The 16,399-nt window shown below is 29.3% G+C and overlaps 1 protein-coding gene across 1 annotated transcript; it reads left to right on the top strand.

Moving 5' to 3' along the window:
- Nucleotides 1–5,018: 5,018 nt before the first annotated feature.
- Nucleotides 5,019–15,811, top strand: LOC119670481 (probable serine/threonine-protein kinase DDB_G0271682; the record flags this gene model as incomplete). Its single annotated transcript, XM_038080754.1, is given in 3 exon segments — nucleotides 5,019–5,156; nucleotides 13,710–13,907; nucleotides 15,472–15,811. Coding segments are annotated over 3 exon segments (368 nt in total), but the record flags the coding sequence as incomplete, so codon positions are not given.
- Between the last annotated feature and the right edge of the window lie 588 nt (nucleotides 15,812–16,399).

Raw genomic sequence — 16,399 nt, 5'->3', positions numbered from 1 at the left:
TTACGGCAGCTGTTGAAACCAGTTCACCTCAGTAGTGCGTTGCGAAAAAAACAATGGAAAAAAATATTGAACAAAGAGTTTGCATCAAATTTTGTTTTTCGAACGAAATTTCGTGTGCAGAATCGTTGCGAATGCTACAAAAGGCTTATGGGGAATCAGTTTTATCGAAAACTCAAGTTTATGAGTGGTACAAAGCCTTTCAGGACTGTCGTACGACCGTCGAAGACATGCCGCGTTCTGGACGACCTTCGACCTCTACCACCGACGAAAACATTGAAAAGGCAAAGGAAATCGTGTTCAAAAATCCTCATGTGAGTGTTAGAGAGATAGCACGAGAGCTAGGCATCGGTCGTGAGATGGCTCGTTTGATTTTGGTGGACAATTTGTGTATGCGACGTGTCAACGCCCGGCTTGTTCCGATTCACCTCAATTTGTTCAACATTATCAACGATTTTAAGGCCAAACATTCAATAAATACCATCGAACAGCCACCGTATTCACCTGATCTTGCACCGTGTGACTTTTTCCTGTTTCCCAACCTCAAATTACCACTCAGAGGAACGCGTTTTGAATCCATAGAAGACGTAAAACAGAATTCGCAGAGGGAACTCAAAGCCATACCGGAAAGCGCCTATAAAATAATTTTGATGATTGGAAGAAACGTTGGCATTTGTGTATCGCTTCTAATGGAGCATATTTTGAAGGAGATAAAATAAATATTGATGAAGATTAAGAATTTTGCGTTTTATTTAAAATTTCCGGAAACTTTTCGGTCACAATGTATATCCAAAAAAATATTTTTGAAGATTGTCGATGATAGATATCTCGTAATATCCGAAAGAGCTATAATTCAACTAATTCAATTATTTGTATTTAAAATTTAGTTGTTATATATTGCCATGTACTCCTTTGCTATTTTAAATAGATTTTTTGTCATATATGTCCTTAAAAAAATTTAAAAAAGTATTTATTTTTTTTTTTGTGTATTAAATATTAAATAACAAATATGATAACACTTGTTTGCTATAACTATTATTGCTTCATACATGCAATTAGAAAGATATCGCAAAATTTATAAAATCGATTTTATATAGATATTATATTTTTTTTAATATATTTTTTATTTTTATTATTTATTTTTTATTTTTATTTTTGTTTTTTATTCTTATTTTTATTTTATATATTTTATTTTTATTTTAATTTGTATCGAAATTTTATTATTTCATTATTCAGTTTTAACAAATCCACAGTGAAGTAAGTATATTAAAATTACTCTAAGCAATGCCTGTTGTGCTTCTATCATTAAGCACCCTGTTAAGTCCTTTTTAAAGCAGTTTTATCGGCCCGCATTTTATTACCTAAATAAGGCCGCAAATAATTCCCAAAAGTGTAACCGACAATGTTTGATTACTGGCGCGTCAGTCGTAGTCGTTCGCAATATTAAACCGTAGCAGTTAAGGATGTTTACACACCCACACGCTTCCAAATTAAGGAAAAAGGTTAGTTGAAACTGTGCTTATATGTCGGAATGTGAAATGTTCACCTATCTTATATCCTTCCCGAATTCTTTACCTTAAAGTTACAATGAAATTATTGACTTTAACTTTTTGACCTTTTTTGCCAATTGAATTTTTTTCATGTCATTACAAAGGATATACACAATAATGTTGATTTAAATGCAAAATTTTACAATTTTCTCTTGCGTACTTGAAACTACTAGGAAAAAAATTGTATAGTGAACTTATAAAAAATTGGTTCCATTGATCTCTTTATGTAAGAGTAAAGAATGCTGCAAAAGACCGAGGACAGCTTCAAGAGTCAATGAAAAAAGTAACTCTTATTTAAAGTTAACGAAAGAATACCTTTGCATTTGCTTCTTTGAAAGGTCATACGTTTGCAAAAAGATTCCAAAAATAAATTCAAAAATAAAAAAAGAGTACTTTTTTTTTAAGGAATTCTCTTATTTTACTTCAATTTATTTTCTGCATTTTTTGCATGCAATTACAGCGTTTTTTTCGCCTCAAACAAAAAATAAAGAATCTTTTTCGATCTCGTTTCCATTTTATTTATTTTAACTTTTATTTTATTAAATTTATTTTATTTTACGGATGTATAAGGACACCAATTTTAAAACACTTGCGGTACTTTTAAAAAGGTCAGCAATTTATTTTTTCAGAATAGCACAAGATCTTCGGAAACAAACTTGGGTTACATCAAATAAAACAGGATATTAGTTTTCAGTTAAAATGAAAATGTATAGTATTTCTACTTATTTGATATATAATATTGTGTTTTATTGAATTTTTTAAATACTTTGATATGCATAGTAAATTAATTTAACCCTTAAACCCAAGATAATATTACTCATATACATAAATCGTATCATGACAATAGCATGATTTCGTTGGTTGGTTGCATTGGCAGGCCATTAGATAGCTGCCATGTACCTCAATTAGCAATTTTGCGCCATTTTGCCACCACATTCCTTGCAAAAACCCTTAGTATTTAAGAGTAGAGACTAAATCCATCTCGTCAAATTTAGAAAATGTAATAGGTCTCTCGTCTTCACCGATGAACAGTTTGATAAACTGTTCAAGAAGTATCTTCCTAAAAATCTATTTCTTCTGAACGCCGAAGCTGAACTCCGTTCACATTGAAAATGTATAATGGTTTCTTTTTCCAGCGGGTTTCCACAACTTCTTCAGTGAGGATAGATAAAGAATATGCAGTTTCTCTGCGTAGGTTACTAAACACCCATGACCAGAGAGAACTGCAGTAAACCTTGTAATGTAGACGGGTCTCTTTTGATGAGTTCAGAGTATCTAATTTCATTATAGGTAGGCCATGTTAACTTTAAAGTTGCACATGACTGACCAGAGACATGACCAATATACACCAATGACCAGAGACAACTGCAGCAAGCCTTGCTGTGTTTACGCGGTCTCTTTTGATGAGTTCAGAGGATCTAATTCATTATAGGTGGGTCATGTTAACCTGGAAGTTGCAAATGTCTGACCAGAGACATGATCAATGATCAGACATTGCTGCAGTAAGCCTTGCAGTGTTCACGCGGTCTCTCTTGATGAGTTCATACAATATCTCAGAGGATCTAATTTCATTATAGGTGGGCCATGTTAACCTGGAAGTTGCACATGACTTAAGTGTTTTCCATCTATTATTGGCAAGTTGAAGTAAGTAGAGATAAATACTTCTCTAAATGGCCTGTAGCGTAATATACACCGGTACCATCAGAAACACATCCAAGGAAGCACCACAGCGGACTAAACTTCCTATGTCCAGAAACCCAGATAAGGGTGAAGGGATAGCATTATTTAATAAATATAGTTAATAATCTTAGTAAATCATAAAATAAATTAAGCAATTTATTTCCAATAAAATGCATAGTCAAAACTGCTGAGTTGTTATTTGTTGATAATAATCCAGAGAAAAAGAAAATAAAATCCTGTTTCATCAAAAAAATCGTGTTCAATCAAAAAATTCCTGTTTCATGTAAGAACCAGCATAGCACATAACACCCAATTCAGGAGGATGATCAAAATATTTTTTCATATCATTGTTTTGTAAATTGGAACGAGATAGTATTAATTCAGTTTGCACATATTGCTATGTCAATTTCCCTGAAGGTTATTTGACTGTTATCCTGTCACTGCCACAAAGAGTAAAATAAATAACGTTTTTCAGAAAAATAAAAAAAATATTACAGAAAAACAAGAAGAAGCAGAAATTTTGTCGAAAAGAAGTGCTCAGAAAAAACTTAATTACATTTTTCTGTTTGCTTTTCCACAACATTTATAATTTTTTCATTTCATAACTCTCAGTTGCCACGAAAACCATCCACTTTAATTATTATCCTTTTGAATTTACCATACAATGCCAGACATTTTCATATTATTTTTCTTTACATACTTTTTTTTTGTTTTTTTTTTTGTATTATTTCAACTACAAGTGCTGACATCCTTGCGTACACACCGAACTGTACTCCTTGAGAGGAGTTCATAATTTTCTCATTTTACTTCTTACTTATAATTTTCTTACTTCATAAGAGTACTATTCTTCTGTTAATTTTAATTCATTTACCCAACATTCTTATATTAAATTATACGTATAAGTTTGTTGGTACCCCTTATCTGATCGAACTAACACAGCTGTTATCCTTGAAAACGTAGCTTTATTTATAGCGTTTTTAATTGACTGATCTGGATTCAATCTAGATTTCCTTTCGTTCTGTTAAATTTTATTACCCAATCGAACGTCTTTCGATGAAATCGCAATTTACCTGCCATGTATTTTAAAACTGGCAATAAGTATATCTAGAATGTTGTAAATTAATCTCAAGTTTAATACATTTCGCTACAAATTAACCAATGGAAAATGAAAATTACACTAATGCTGTTTTCGATTGGTAAATCTGGATTTAATCTAGATTTACTCTAAATCTATCAAATTCTGTTATCCAATCGAACATTTTTAGAGTTATCTTATATTTTTGTAGTAGTATTAGTAGACATTTGTATATTTCAGAAATACATATATCAAATCAAATCATAGCTCACCTGTCAAATCATCTAAAACATCTGTTAATTTCAGAGTCTAATCTCGAGTGTTATACATTAATCTCGAGTGTTATATAGACTTACCAAACGAAAATGAAAATTACACTAAAAGTGCATATTAATTAAAAAAGTTACTCTAAATTTACCAATCGCACACGATATTAGCTTATAGCTTTATTTGGTTGTTTCACTTGCACTTGAATGGACAAATCGTGCTTTACATAGTGCTTCGTACGTTGATCACTACGGTACTTTTTGGGATCCTTCTAGCCTACATCTAAAAAAGCACTTATTCGGGTTGCCAGAAGAATCCATAACCAAACATATACAATATATTGTATATATAATATATTATATTATTTTGTAACATTTAATTTTATTATATTTTTTTCTACTTGATTAATAATCAATTTTACATTTTCACAATTTTGTTTTTATTTACAGAATCGACTTGCCGTTATACTAAGAGCGCTTGGACTGAATGTGATGCCAAAACCAATATGCGTTCCCGGACACTTACATTGAAGAAGGGCGAAGCCAATTGTTTACCCACCCGAACTATGCAAAAGAAATGCAAGAAAAGTAAGCCAAATACAATAAAATTGTAAATTTTATTTATAATTATTTTTAAAAAACTATATATCAAGTTAACACCCGCGGTCTTAATTATTAAATCGCCTGATGGCTACTCAACGGGCTTGATTCTGTATTATTTCAAATCTATTATTAACATATATAAACAATATATAATAAACGCGCATATATAAGTAAAGTATATATACAAAAGTTATATATTAACTTAAATAGCGAGGTTTCGAAAGTATTGAACAACAAAAATTATTTTTATATTATTTTAATGAATTGAATTTTTGACTGACCATACGGCTATTTCGAGTATTGCCAAATACCCATCATAAGTCGTCTTGGAAATAAATTTTGTATTTCATTATTCGTAAATAATTTTTTGAGACTACAAGTACCAGGAATCTAGCTCGTGCCCTGTCAAATTTAAAGGTTAGAGTCAGCGCTCCTTAATCAACTGACCTAAAGCCGTACTTAAGCTTATGTTCGCACATTTTTCTAGAGTTTAGTTAGTTATCTGTGAAAGTATTATTAGCAAATATTTTTGTTAACAAATAATGAAATAATTATATTATTTAACTATTAAGTCATCACCGGCGACTATACAATCCATCTAGGACCTCAGCCTATTTAACAACAGTCTACCATTCTTCTCTGATTTTTACATTTTTTTTGCAATTTCTTATATTCTTTATTTCTAAGTCCTGCTGCACACTGTCTTTCCATCGTTTACTTGGTTGCACTCTTCTTCTGCTGGTTCCTACTTCGTTCTCATAAATCTTAAGTGGTGCTCTCATATCCGGCATTCTTATCACATATCTAACCCATCTTAATCGCTGGTTTTTCATCGATTTGTTGATTGTATCACCTTCAGTTAGGCGTTTGCGTCTGTGGTTGTGTCTTATGCAATACATCCTGTTTTCTTTCATGGGGCCAAACATTTTTCTAAATGTTTTCCTTTCCAACACTGCTATCTTGCCTGCTTCAGTTTCAGTTAATCTCTATGTCTCGCAGCCATATGTACCTTTTTGTACAATATGTACTGTTTTGTTTTCCGCAAAATATTATTAATTGTAATTAGTCGTTTTAATCCATAATTAAATATACATTAATCCATTTAATCCATTATTAAATAATAGAAATTAATAAATAACATATTTATTTATGTTAAGCATATGTTAAATGTATATAAAAATATTTTATCTTCATTTTTTTGTTTGTTGAGTCCTATAAAAATTCTTTATTTAATACTTGTCAATTCATGGCTATAACGCTTTATCATTTAGTTCATCTTAATTTAATATATTTTGAGAAAATAATCCTTAATAATTTCTCATTGAATAGTTTCAAAACAAACCTAACTCAACTCAAACAATTTATCTTCTGAACATTATTTCTCATCCACACTTTAATATCCTTGCAGTTTATCTATTCATCATAATCTTACTTTATCTACTTTGTCACTCTTGTGACTTTGTTCAAAAAAAAGGGATTTAATTACTGCTTCAAGGTAAAAATTATACAAGAAATTCACAGACACATGAAGTGTATTCAAGTCTACATGAATGTGTATACTCAGTTCATACCTTTTTTGGGATATATTATCCTTTGTTGTCAACGCAGTTAAATAGGATCTAATGATGAACAAATGCATAAAATACCAAGAATAAAAAGTGATATAAAGACAAGCATCGAACCATAAAGAAATGGTAAACATGAAAATATTAAAATTTATGATGGTATTTTCCTGATGAATGACTTGGCATAGTCTTCACTCATATAAATGTGAGTATGCATAGTCAGTTGCACATATACAATATGAAGGCATGATACTACATATATAGTATGAGTATATTTGATATTATACACACTTTTAAAATATCTAAGCAGCTTTTATAAACGAATTTTTAAAGGAAATTAAAAGTAGCCTCAAGGTAATAAATTTGGTTTTCAATAGAGAAATACGTCAACTAACGTTAAAACAAAATCTATCTACAGTTGGTATATATGTCATATGTGTGTACACACATGCTTGAGAATATTTGTATTGCGGTAGATATAAGAACTTTTAAAATGTACTCATATTTTTGAAACTTAAAAATATCTTAAAAAATAATAACATAAAATGTCATTTTATAAAAACTTATGAGATGCTTCCGTGAAGTAAAGAGAAAAGTTTTTAATAAAAGGCGTGTGCTGCACTTGCTTGCCATTCTTGTATCCTTCAACCTGTCATTGTTAGTATATGCTTTTGTGTTCCCTCAGATGTCATACTCGCATATGTGAAAATTAAATTGTATGAGTTTTTAATAATATATGAACATTTCCTAATTTTTACAAAAATAACACAAATAAAAATTTTTCTACATTTTGGCAAAAATTATTGCAAATTCATACATGAGAGAACACAGAATTTAATAGATTTTATTTCTGCAAAAATTCTTATGAAACTACTTTGGCAACTGTACCAAGTTCTATAGTTTTTTTTCGTAACTATTGTTAACTTTACGAATCTGTGATGACCTGCTCTATGTCATTTAATGGAGAATTTTCAGAAAAGTAAACCTGACTTGCTTGACAACAAACTCTTAAACTTAAATTTTGATAAAATCTAAATAAATTTAATATCATAGGAAATATTTTCTACTAAAACAAATATTTTTATCAATAAAAAATAAATTTATAAAATTTAATATATCTTTGCACCCTTACTTTTTTTACTGGCATAAAAATGATCACTCAAAGTAAGCAAATTATTTGATGGGTTTTCGAATAACAAAGAAAGAAATAAAGGACAAACACAAATAAAGCCTGGCACTTGCAGTCCAAACAAATTATATACGGACTATAAACTAATTAAATAAAATTCGATTATTCCCAAAGACCACTGATGAAGAGTACTTGGCAATACTCGAAACAGCGTTGTATGGTCAGCCAAATTTCAATAAAATTAAAAAAAATAAATTTTTGTGTTTGTCCTTTATTTCTTTCTTTGTTATTCGAAAACCCTTCTAAAAATTTAATAAAGCTTCTTTGTCACTATACAAAGTAAGTCTAGCTTAACAGCAACACTAATACTTTATTCAAATTATTTGATAGTATTCCAAGTGCTCCCAGGTGCACAATAGCTCAAGCTGATCGCAGTACATATAGGGCTTAGCCTAACCCATAAACCTTTACCAACTATTTCCACCATTCCAAGTGCTCAAAAAGTATATATGGTATATTTATTTATCATTAAAAATATCTTATTTAATTTAATCTACAAGAGTTGTAAAAGTCATTGTACAAGAGTTAAAGACAATTAAAATAATATTTAACTACACTTAACAGTCAGCCGCTGTAATCCAGAGTTTAAACTTGTTGTGCCACTTGATGCAATGCGACGTTGCATCTCAACTGAACCGTTCGGAACTATATTTTGCCTTCATTTCCGTTTGGATGCGCACACTAATTGCTGTCACCAACACTATTTTCGTTCAATCCTTGGTAAAAAAAAAAAATCCAACTTCCTTCAATACTTTTAAATTCTTCTATATCAACCAAGGAAAACTGTAGGCGTTTCCAACCCACACATCAAGAATAACTCGACTTTGTGGCAACGTTGGACTTGCACATAAAATTAAATATAGCTGTTTACACAGCATTGCATTTTTCACTGTACATACTCGTACAAACAGACAGACATGATTTTCTGCAAACGTATTACCGACAAGCCTGCATTTTTTCTCACACGCAAATACCAACACACAAGTGACTTTAAGCATTAAAGTGACTTTAAGCAAACTTTTACTTAGTTTATTTAATTCATTTAAATATGAAAGGAAATGCGCCATTTTGTGCGGATATTTACTGAATATGACATTGTTCTTGGCTTCTTTATAATAATTCTACTTTTTTTTATATAACTTTATCTCATTTTTATTTGACTGCACTACGAAACGGAAACGGAAAATATGTGGTTTAAAAGTGAGAGCAAAATAATTATTTAACGTGAACAATTAACTTTCAAAAATTAAAATAAAAAATATTTTTAAATCAAACTTGTTACATTTATATTTACATATATGCTATATAAATATATACCTTCATATGAATGTTGTACGTGCACTTATACTTCATCTATCTGCTTCAACAAGAGGCAAAAGTCAAGTGACTACAGTGTTGTGTACTACCCAGCATATTTAATCAAATTAATTAGAGCAAAAATTCGAGAAATTCGAAAATTAAACAGAAAAAATAAAAATTGTTTAAAAATGAGGTTATTTCCTTTAATGAAATTGATATTACTTTACCTTAATTAGCACAATTTCATTTGCGCAAAATGGTTCCACATGGCGTATGAGTGACGTAAAAAATAATTTTGTAAAATGCTACAAAGTTATATATTAAAGAAAAAAAATAATTACTTTAAATATGCTAATAAAAATCATTATTAGGATATTAAAGTATTTGAAAATAGTAATAAGGAGCTGCAGTTATTTTTTAAAAAATAGAAATAAGACCTCGTTTCCGAGAAACAAACGTTATAAGAATAACACTTTGAATAATTGTACGGGAGGAAAAATTTATTTTAAAAAAGAAATTTTATTTTATTTGAAAAATTATAAATAAATTTTATTTAATTTTAAAAATAAATTTTATTTATTACTAGCGAACCCGACAGACTTCGTTCTGTCAAAAAGATTTGGAATGTGGCAGTTTTTTGTTCCTGTCTATTTTATAGTCGGGGCAAAAAATATCCTGAACAGAACAGTCACTCTGGTGTATGGGGTTCAGCTCGGGTGACCAAAGTATCTTCTCTTCCAACAACTTTGGCCACCCTCGTAATTAGTAATAATTCGATTTTTTTTTCGCCGAAAAAACCATCCTTGTACTTCAACGAACATTTAAAAAACAGAATTGACCAAATTGGTCCAGGCGTTGTTGAGTTATGCGCTTACAAACACATTTTGCGATTCATTTTTATATATATGGTAAGATGTATTAAATTTCATTATATTTTAGAAGTAAATTAATCCTTCAAAGTTCAAACCTGAACACCCTTTTAAAGAAATTTACTTTTTATCGTTTTAAATTTTAATTTTTTAAGGGTGTTCACAGTTTAATACAACTAAGACGAATATGTTCAATAGAATTGAAATATATCAGACAATAATAAGAAGAAGGAGGATAAATAGGAAGATAAATTATCGTTTTTCTTCAAATCAATTTTTCGAATAATAGTGAACTAAACAACAAAAATTCATTTTATATTATTTTAATTAATTAAATTTTTGGCTGGCTGTACAGCTGTTTCGAGTACTGCTAAATACCCACCAACAGTGGTTTTGGAAACAATTCTTGTATTTAATTATTCGTAAATAATTTTTTTTGAGACTGCAAGTACCAGGAATCCAACTCATGCCCTGCCAAATTTGAAGCTTAGAGTCAACAGGCCTTAACCAACTAACCGAAAGCCATACTTGTCTTTTATGTTTGCGAATTTTTCTGTAGTTTTATTAATTTGCTGTGAAGGTTTTATTAACAAATTCACTTGCTGTGTTTATATTAGAACTAAATCATAAATCAGCTGTAGAATAATTATAAATATGAAAATGCAATAAAGCAATTTCATCTTCCACTTTATGGGTTTGAGACGAACAACTTAAGTTAAAATATATTTGTTGATTTCTCAGTATTGAGCTTCAATAATAGGACAATAAAAAACAACGATCTATAAAATCTGTTATACGTCTTTCAAGAAATACAGTGTTACGTTTTTATCAAGGTACCATTAAGTAACTCAAACATTGTACATTTAAGTCTCGAATCTCAGTCTAAATCACAATCCGTTAGCTTAAGCAAATATTATACTTCATTTTTTTTCATAATGAGTTATGGATATAATAATCAACTACCTTTGATCAAGTAAATAACTATAGATATATAATTGTGATAAAGTTTCATTAAGGTTCCAAAAGTATTCAAAATTTTCATTAAATTCCCATAGTATCATAATAAAAAGAGTCCATTTATAAAGAATTATTATAGCCTTAAATTTACACATTTTCTTGTCCTTTTTTTCTACAATTATTATTATTATTTTTATTATTATTATTACACTCTGTGATATGCAAATTTATTTCAATAGCAATTTTATTTCAATTCAGCGAAATTCCAGAGAACTCAATGAAACGAATATTGCTCATTACTGTGAGATATTCAAGTGAAATGTGATAAAAATTTAACTTCATTAATCTGCACAATTTGACGTATATTTTCGATACAACGTTCCCGCCTTTTTACATTTGTTCATTTAAAAGAAATTAAATTCTGTAAGAAATATTCATTTAAAGGCAATCTCTTGAGAAAATCCATTGTAGTAAATAATTTAATGGAAATTTAAAACTTTTGCTCATAGCAACAATGATTTCTCGCATATAAAGCACATTAAAAACGCATCGAAAAATATGAATAAGTCGAGATATTTTTTTAAGGGACATCACGATTCCGTACCATTAAGTTCGTAAACAGATTGAAGTTCTGCAAGAAATTTCGGTATATAAAATTACTGTTTAACACTACATGTATCCGGATGGCATTTCCAGTAACATAGAAAACCACTCTCTATTATAAATCATAATTAAAAAGTTAGTAATTATTTATTCCTTTTTGATTTCATATAGACAATTTTAAATATATTTCAACAATAATCAACAGGTTTAGGTTATTAACGTATCCTTTCACATTCTTTTTAGTATATATTTAATAAGTAAAATATTTTATTTTTCTTTGTGGTACAATGCTTTATGCTCCGTCAGACCTATCCTAAAGTTCCCTAATATATTTATATGTAGTATACAGACTAAAACACCTTTTCTTTGGCGAGAGGGGGCGAAACCGCTTTCGCAATATTTCGACGAGGCTGTCTTTTATGTTGGCATTTCAAGCCATGGTCTTTTGATTTTCGATTTGCATCAGAGCTCAACCACTCCAGAACTTATTTCTGATTTTCCTTTCTAGGTCTAATTTCTATCTTGGTTACCAGAGAAATGTAGATTAAGGGAGAGAGATGTAAAGTGTGGGAGACCGTTACAAAGTGTGGTAGAGAGATGCAGATTATGTGAGATGTATGTAGAGCGTAAGAAAAAGATGTAAAGTGTGGGAGAGAAACGCAGTTTCAGGGAGAGAGATGCAGAGGTATAGAGTGTGGGGGACAGATACAGATTGTGGTAGAGAAATCCAAATTGTGGGAGATGTAGAGTGTGGGAGAGAAATACAGAGTGTGGTAGAGAGATGCAGATTGAGGGAAAAAGATGTAGAATATAGGGTGTGGAAAACAGACACAGAGTGTGGTAGCGAGATGTGGAGTGTTACAAAGAGAAAAATAATATGAGAGATATAGAATTAGCAGGAGATAAAACTAGAAAAAGAGACGAATTTTATAAAAACAAAATAGTATTCAAATTTACTACCAAGACGATAAAGATATTTATTGAAACTTTATTGATCTATAAACTCCTCTAAGTACTTCTCTTTAACTTTAATACAATCAATATTTGTCGATGTATCTACAGTTTGTTCATTAGCTTCCATTGTTAAAAATTTTATTTGTTTTAAAAGTACATAATATGCCCGAACAATTCGAATCTATTATTCTAATCTATTCTACCTAAATACTTCTAAACTTGTAAGGTAGCACAGTACAATGTTACCACTTACAGAAAAAGAAAATAGTCTTAGAGGTTTTATGCGGAACCTTCAATTACAAATTCCAAGTATTTTTTCCAGAATATGTACCCATATTCTTATGCCGATGATTGAAGCTATACTTTTGTAGAGGCTGTGACTAATAAAAGACATGTTTATGAAATTTTAGAAAATCTGTAGATTTTATAGCTTAAAAAGATTTTCCAGTCCCTTTAGTTTGAATTATCATTGCTAAATTCAGACCAGTGATTCGCATAGAGCACACATAATTGGAAAGGAAACAAAATTGTATGGCAAAGCATCAAAGGTTATTTAAAATCTGTTTTTATTTTCTGAAATATAAAATAATATTTATGAATAGCATTTTTAAAATGCATAAAATCTACCAAATTTGGTAAATACATTTATTCAAATATTTCACTTATTAATTGAATATGTATACGCAAAAAAGGATATAAAAGGATACGTAAATAAACGTAAAATATGTGCATTCCCGTTTATGGCCAAATGAAATTTCACGCTTTTGCACTAATTTCCGCACCAGAAATTTTGAACTATTAAACGCATGCTGAGCGGTTGTGGGTCACCGGTTGTCGGGTTGTCGGATGGTCGGGTTGTCGGATGGTTGGATGGTCGGGTTGTGGATTGTGGGCATGTAAAATTATTTTATTAAATTTAAAAGTTACTCAAGTTTGCTCGTACATAAAATAATTAACTTTATTTAATTAAATGCAGAAATGTTTTTAATTTTTTTATTTAGAATTATTTTTTTTTTTTTCTGTTTTGTTTTGTTAATGCCATAACACATATTTTCATATTTTTTTCTCTGTAATTTAATTTTTATGAAATTTGTTTTGTCAGCGTGTCGTTATGAAAAAGGATCTTGGTCTGAGTGCAACAGCAACGGTCAAATGACACGACAGGATAAATTGAAATCAACAGGCAACGCTGCTGACTCCAGCTGTGTAGCTGTGCGGGACGTAAACAAGAAATGTAATCCTGGCGGTGCTAACAAACAGGCTGGCAAAGCCAATAAGGAACGCAAAAACAAGGATAAAGGTGAGTTCAACGAATTTGTATAACGAGTTTTAGAAAATTTTTGAAATATTACTTGTTGGCCTTTGACTTCAACCATTTAATTTAATTAATTTTGTTACAAATTAAGTTTATCCTGTTTTGGCTAATTAAAATTCCAAAAATGCTGAGTAGTTTTATTAAGGATTAAATATGATATAATCTAATATAATTTTGTATACGATGCAACATTTGTGGAATTTTTATTTAGAGATTCATTTACATATATACAAAGTAAGCTAATTTTTATCAAAAATTTTAGTAAATTTAATATCATAAGCCTTCTGCTTTAAAACTCAACAAACTAACCTTTCTTTTAGTTTCGATGATAAATATCATCAGTCGTTTATCATATATCAATTATGATCATTAAAAATTTCATGTTTGATTTTCACTACTAGTTATTAATGAAGATATGATGTTAATGATGATGTAAGTTTAATTATTTTCAGTTATTAGCTCTGAACTTTCACGTTTAATATCTTAAGTATTTGATTACTTTCAATTTTCTATTACAATTTTCTTTAATTATCTAAAAATGTTTGATATCATGTTTCCACAGCAGCTAAAACTATTTATGTTATAATACATTCACACTGTCTCATTTGCGCACTTGCTTATTTATATTAATGTGTGAACGTTCACATTATATTGAGCTCATTTATGCAGCTGATAAAACTTTTATAAACTGCACTTTATAATATATCACACAAAAAAATTAAATATATTATTATTATATTAAGTCATTTATAATTATTTTATATATCAATTCAATTAACACAATAATAATATTACATATTCAATTAATAAAAACAAAAATTTTATTAAATAATTTCTTCCTCAGTGCCTTTGTTTACAGCTCAGCTGTTGCTTGTTTACATTTTATATACAAAACATATGACAAAGATTTCAAATTTTGATAATTTCCCTTATGGGAAAGGTCTATATTCGACATCTCAAACGAGTTGTTTTATTTATATTTAGCTCATTTATATAAAGCCCCTTATATGGTAAATTATTCTCATAAGTGTCCTTAATGAACAAAACTGCCTAAATGAGACCAGTGGAAACGTGGCATGAGAGAAAAAGTGATGTGAGTTACTGAATATATAATTTCAAAAGCATAACTGATTTAGATTTCTTCAAATTTTTGGCATAACCATGATTATGGTAATAAGAGGTGTAACAAAAATTATTATAAACCAAAAAAGATTTTTTTTAAAATGTAAGCTAAAGAAATATAGGAAAAAAATGTTTTGAAATGTAATATATTAGTACAATAAGTCAAAAAGTGTAACAACAAGTTGAGCTAATTGATCCTTAGTCAACTTCATCATATTTTACTTAATGACAGCTTAAGAATATAAAATTGCATAGAATTTAACGTACCCACTTGCATCTCAGTTTTTTGAAAGATCTCATAGCGCTATATTTCTCTCAAGACGAATCTACCTTCTGACATTCTTCCTCCCCTATTCTCAATTTACAAAATATGCTACAAATTATCATAAAATATTATTAAAAAAAAAAAATTTTTTCTGTTTTTCAGCAAACCGTCGTACTCAAGCTTCTCCAGCCTAAACTATGTTCGTCGATTTAGGCGATCAATGGATGGTGTAGCAGTTATCAACGAATTAGTTATAAATAAAATGCATTAGATTAAGAAATTGAAATAATTTTTAATAAAGTTTACAAACTCAAAAAGATCAAATTATCAACAACATTTAAAACAAAATGAAAATATAAATTTTATGTAAGGAATTATTTGAATCACAAAAATTTTTACTACAACTTAATGAACTTAGTATTAAGCTTATAATGTAAATTTAAGAGAAAAACATTTTAAAATTTATAAAAACTTGATTTTATTTAAATAAATAATTTTTTTTTAAATCCTATTAATTTTCTATCCACAGGTCATTTACACAACGCATCATTTAATGCGACCAGATATGAGTAAATTAGTATTACCAACGAACTTAGGTTTGCTTAAAAATAGCTCAGCTAATCAAATAAATAACTAATTCTGGAATGATCTAAAGTATTATTAAATTAAAACTTTAATTTCTGTATTTTTTATGAACTTACTTTAAAGTGTGTGTCCTATAACTTCTAAAACTCTTGTATTTTTTTGAGAGACACTATATATCACTAACGATGCAGTTCAATATATCTCTAATCTGGGTTCCCGATTATCGGTGGTTTTGGTGGTAAAAATTTATATTCAATATCCTGTTTCAGTCAAAAAAGATTATTAAAATTATTTTTGCATTTGACTTAACTGAAAGTGCTATTATGGTTGTAGTGGTTTTTTATGTTGGGGTTTATTTCGAATTGAACACTCCGTATTGGTAATGGATAAGTTAATTTAACACTCCGTATTGGTAATGGATAAGTTTATTTATTTCTTATACTTAGTTATTATAAAATATTCTTAAAGTTAAGATTTGTGTTTTTACGTTTTATTCACGTGCTGC

The sequence above is a fragment of the Teleopsis dalmanni genome, chromosome 1 (assembly GCF_002237135.1).
Source record: "Teleopsis dalmanni isolate 2A chromosome 1, ASM223713v2, whole genome shotgun sequence".
NCBI lineage: Eukaryota > Metazoa > Arthropoda > Insecta > Diptera > Diopsidae > Teleopsis > Teleopsis dalmanni.
This window is presented reverse-complemented; position numbering and strand designations above follow the sequence as displayed.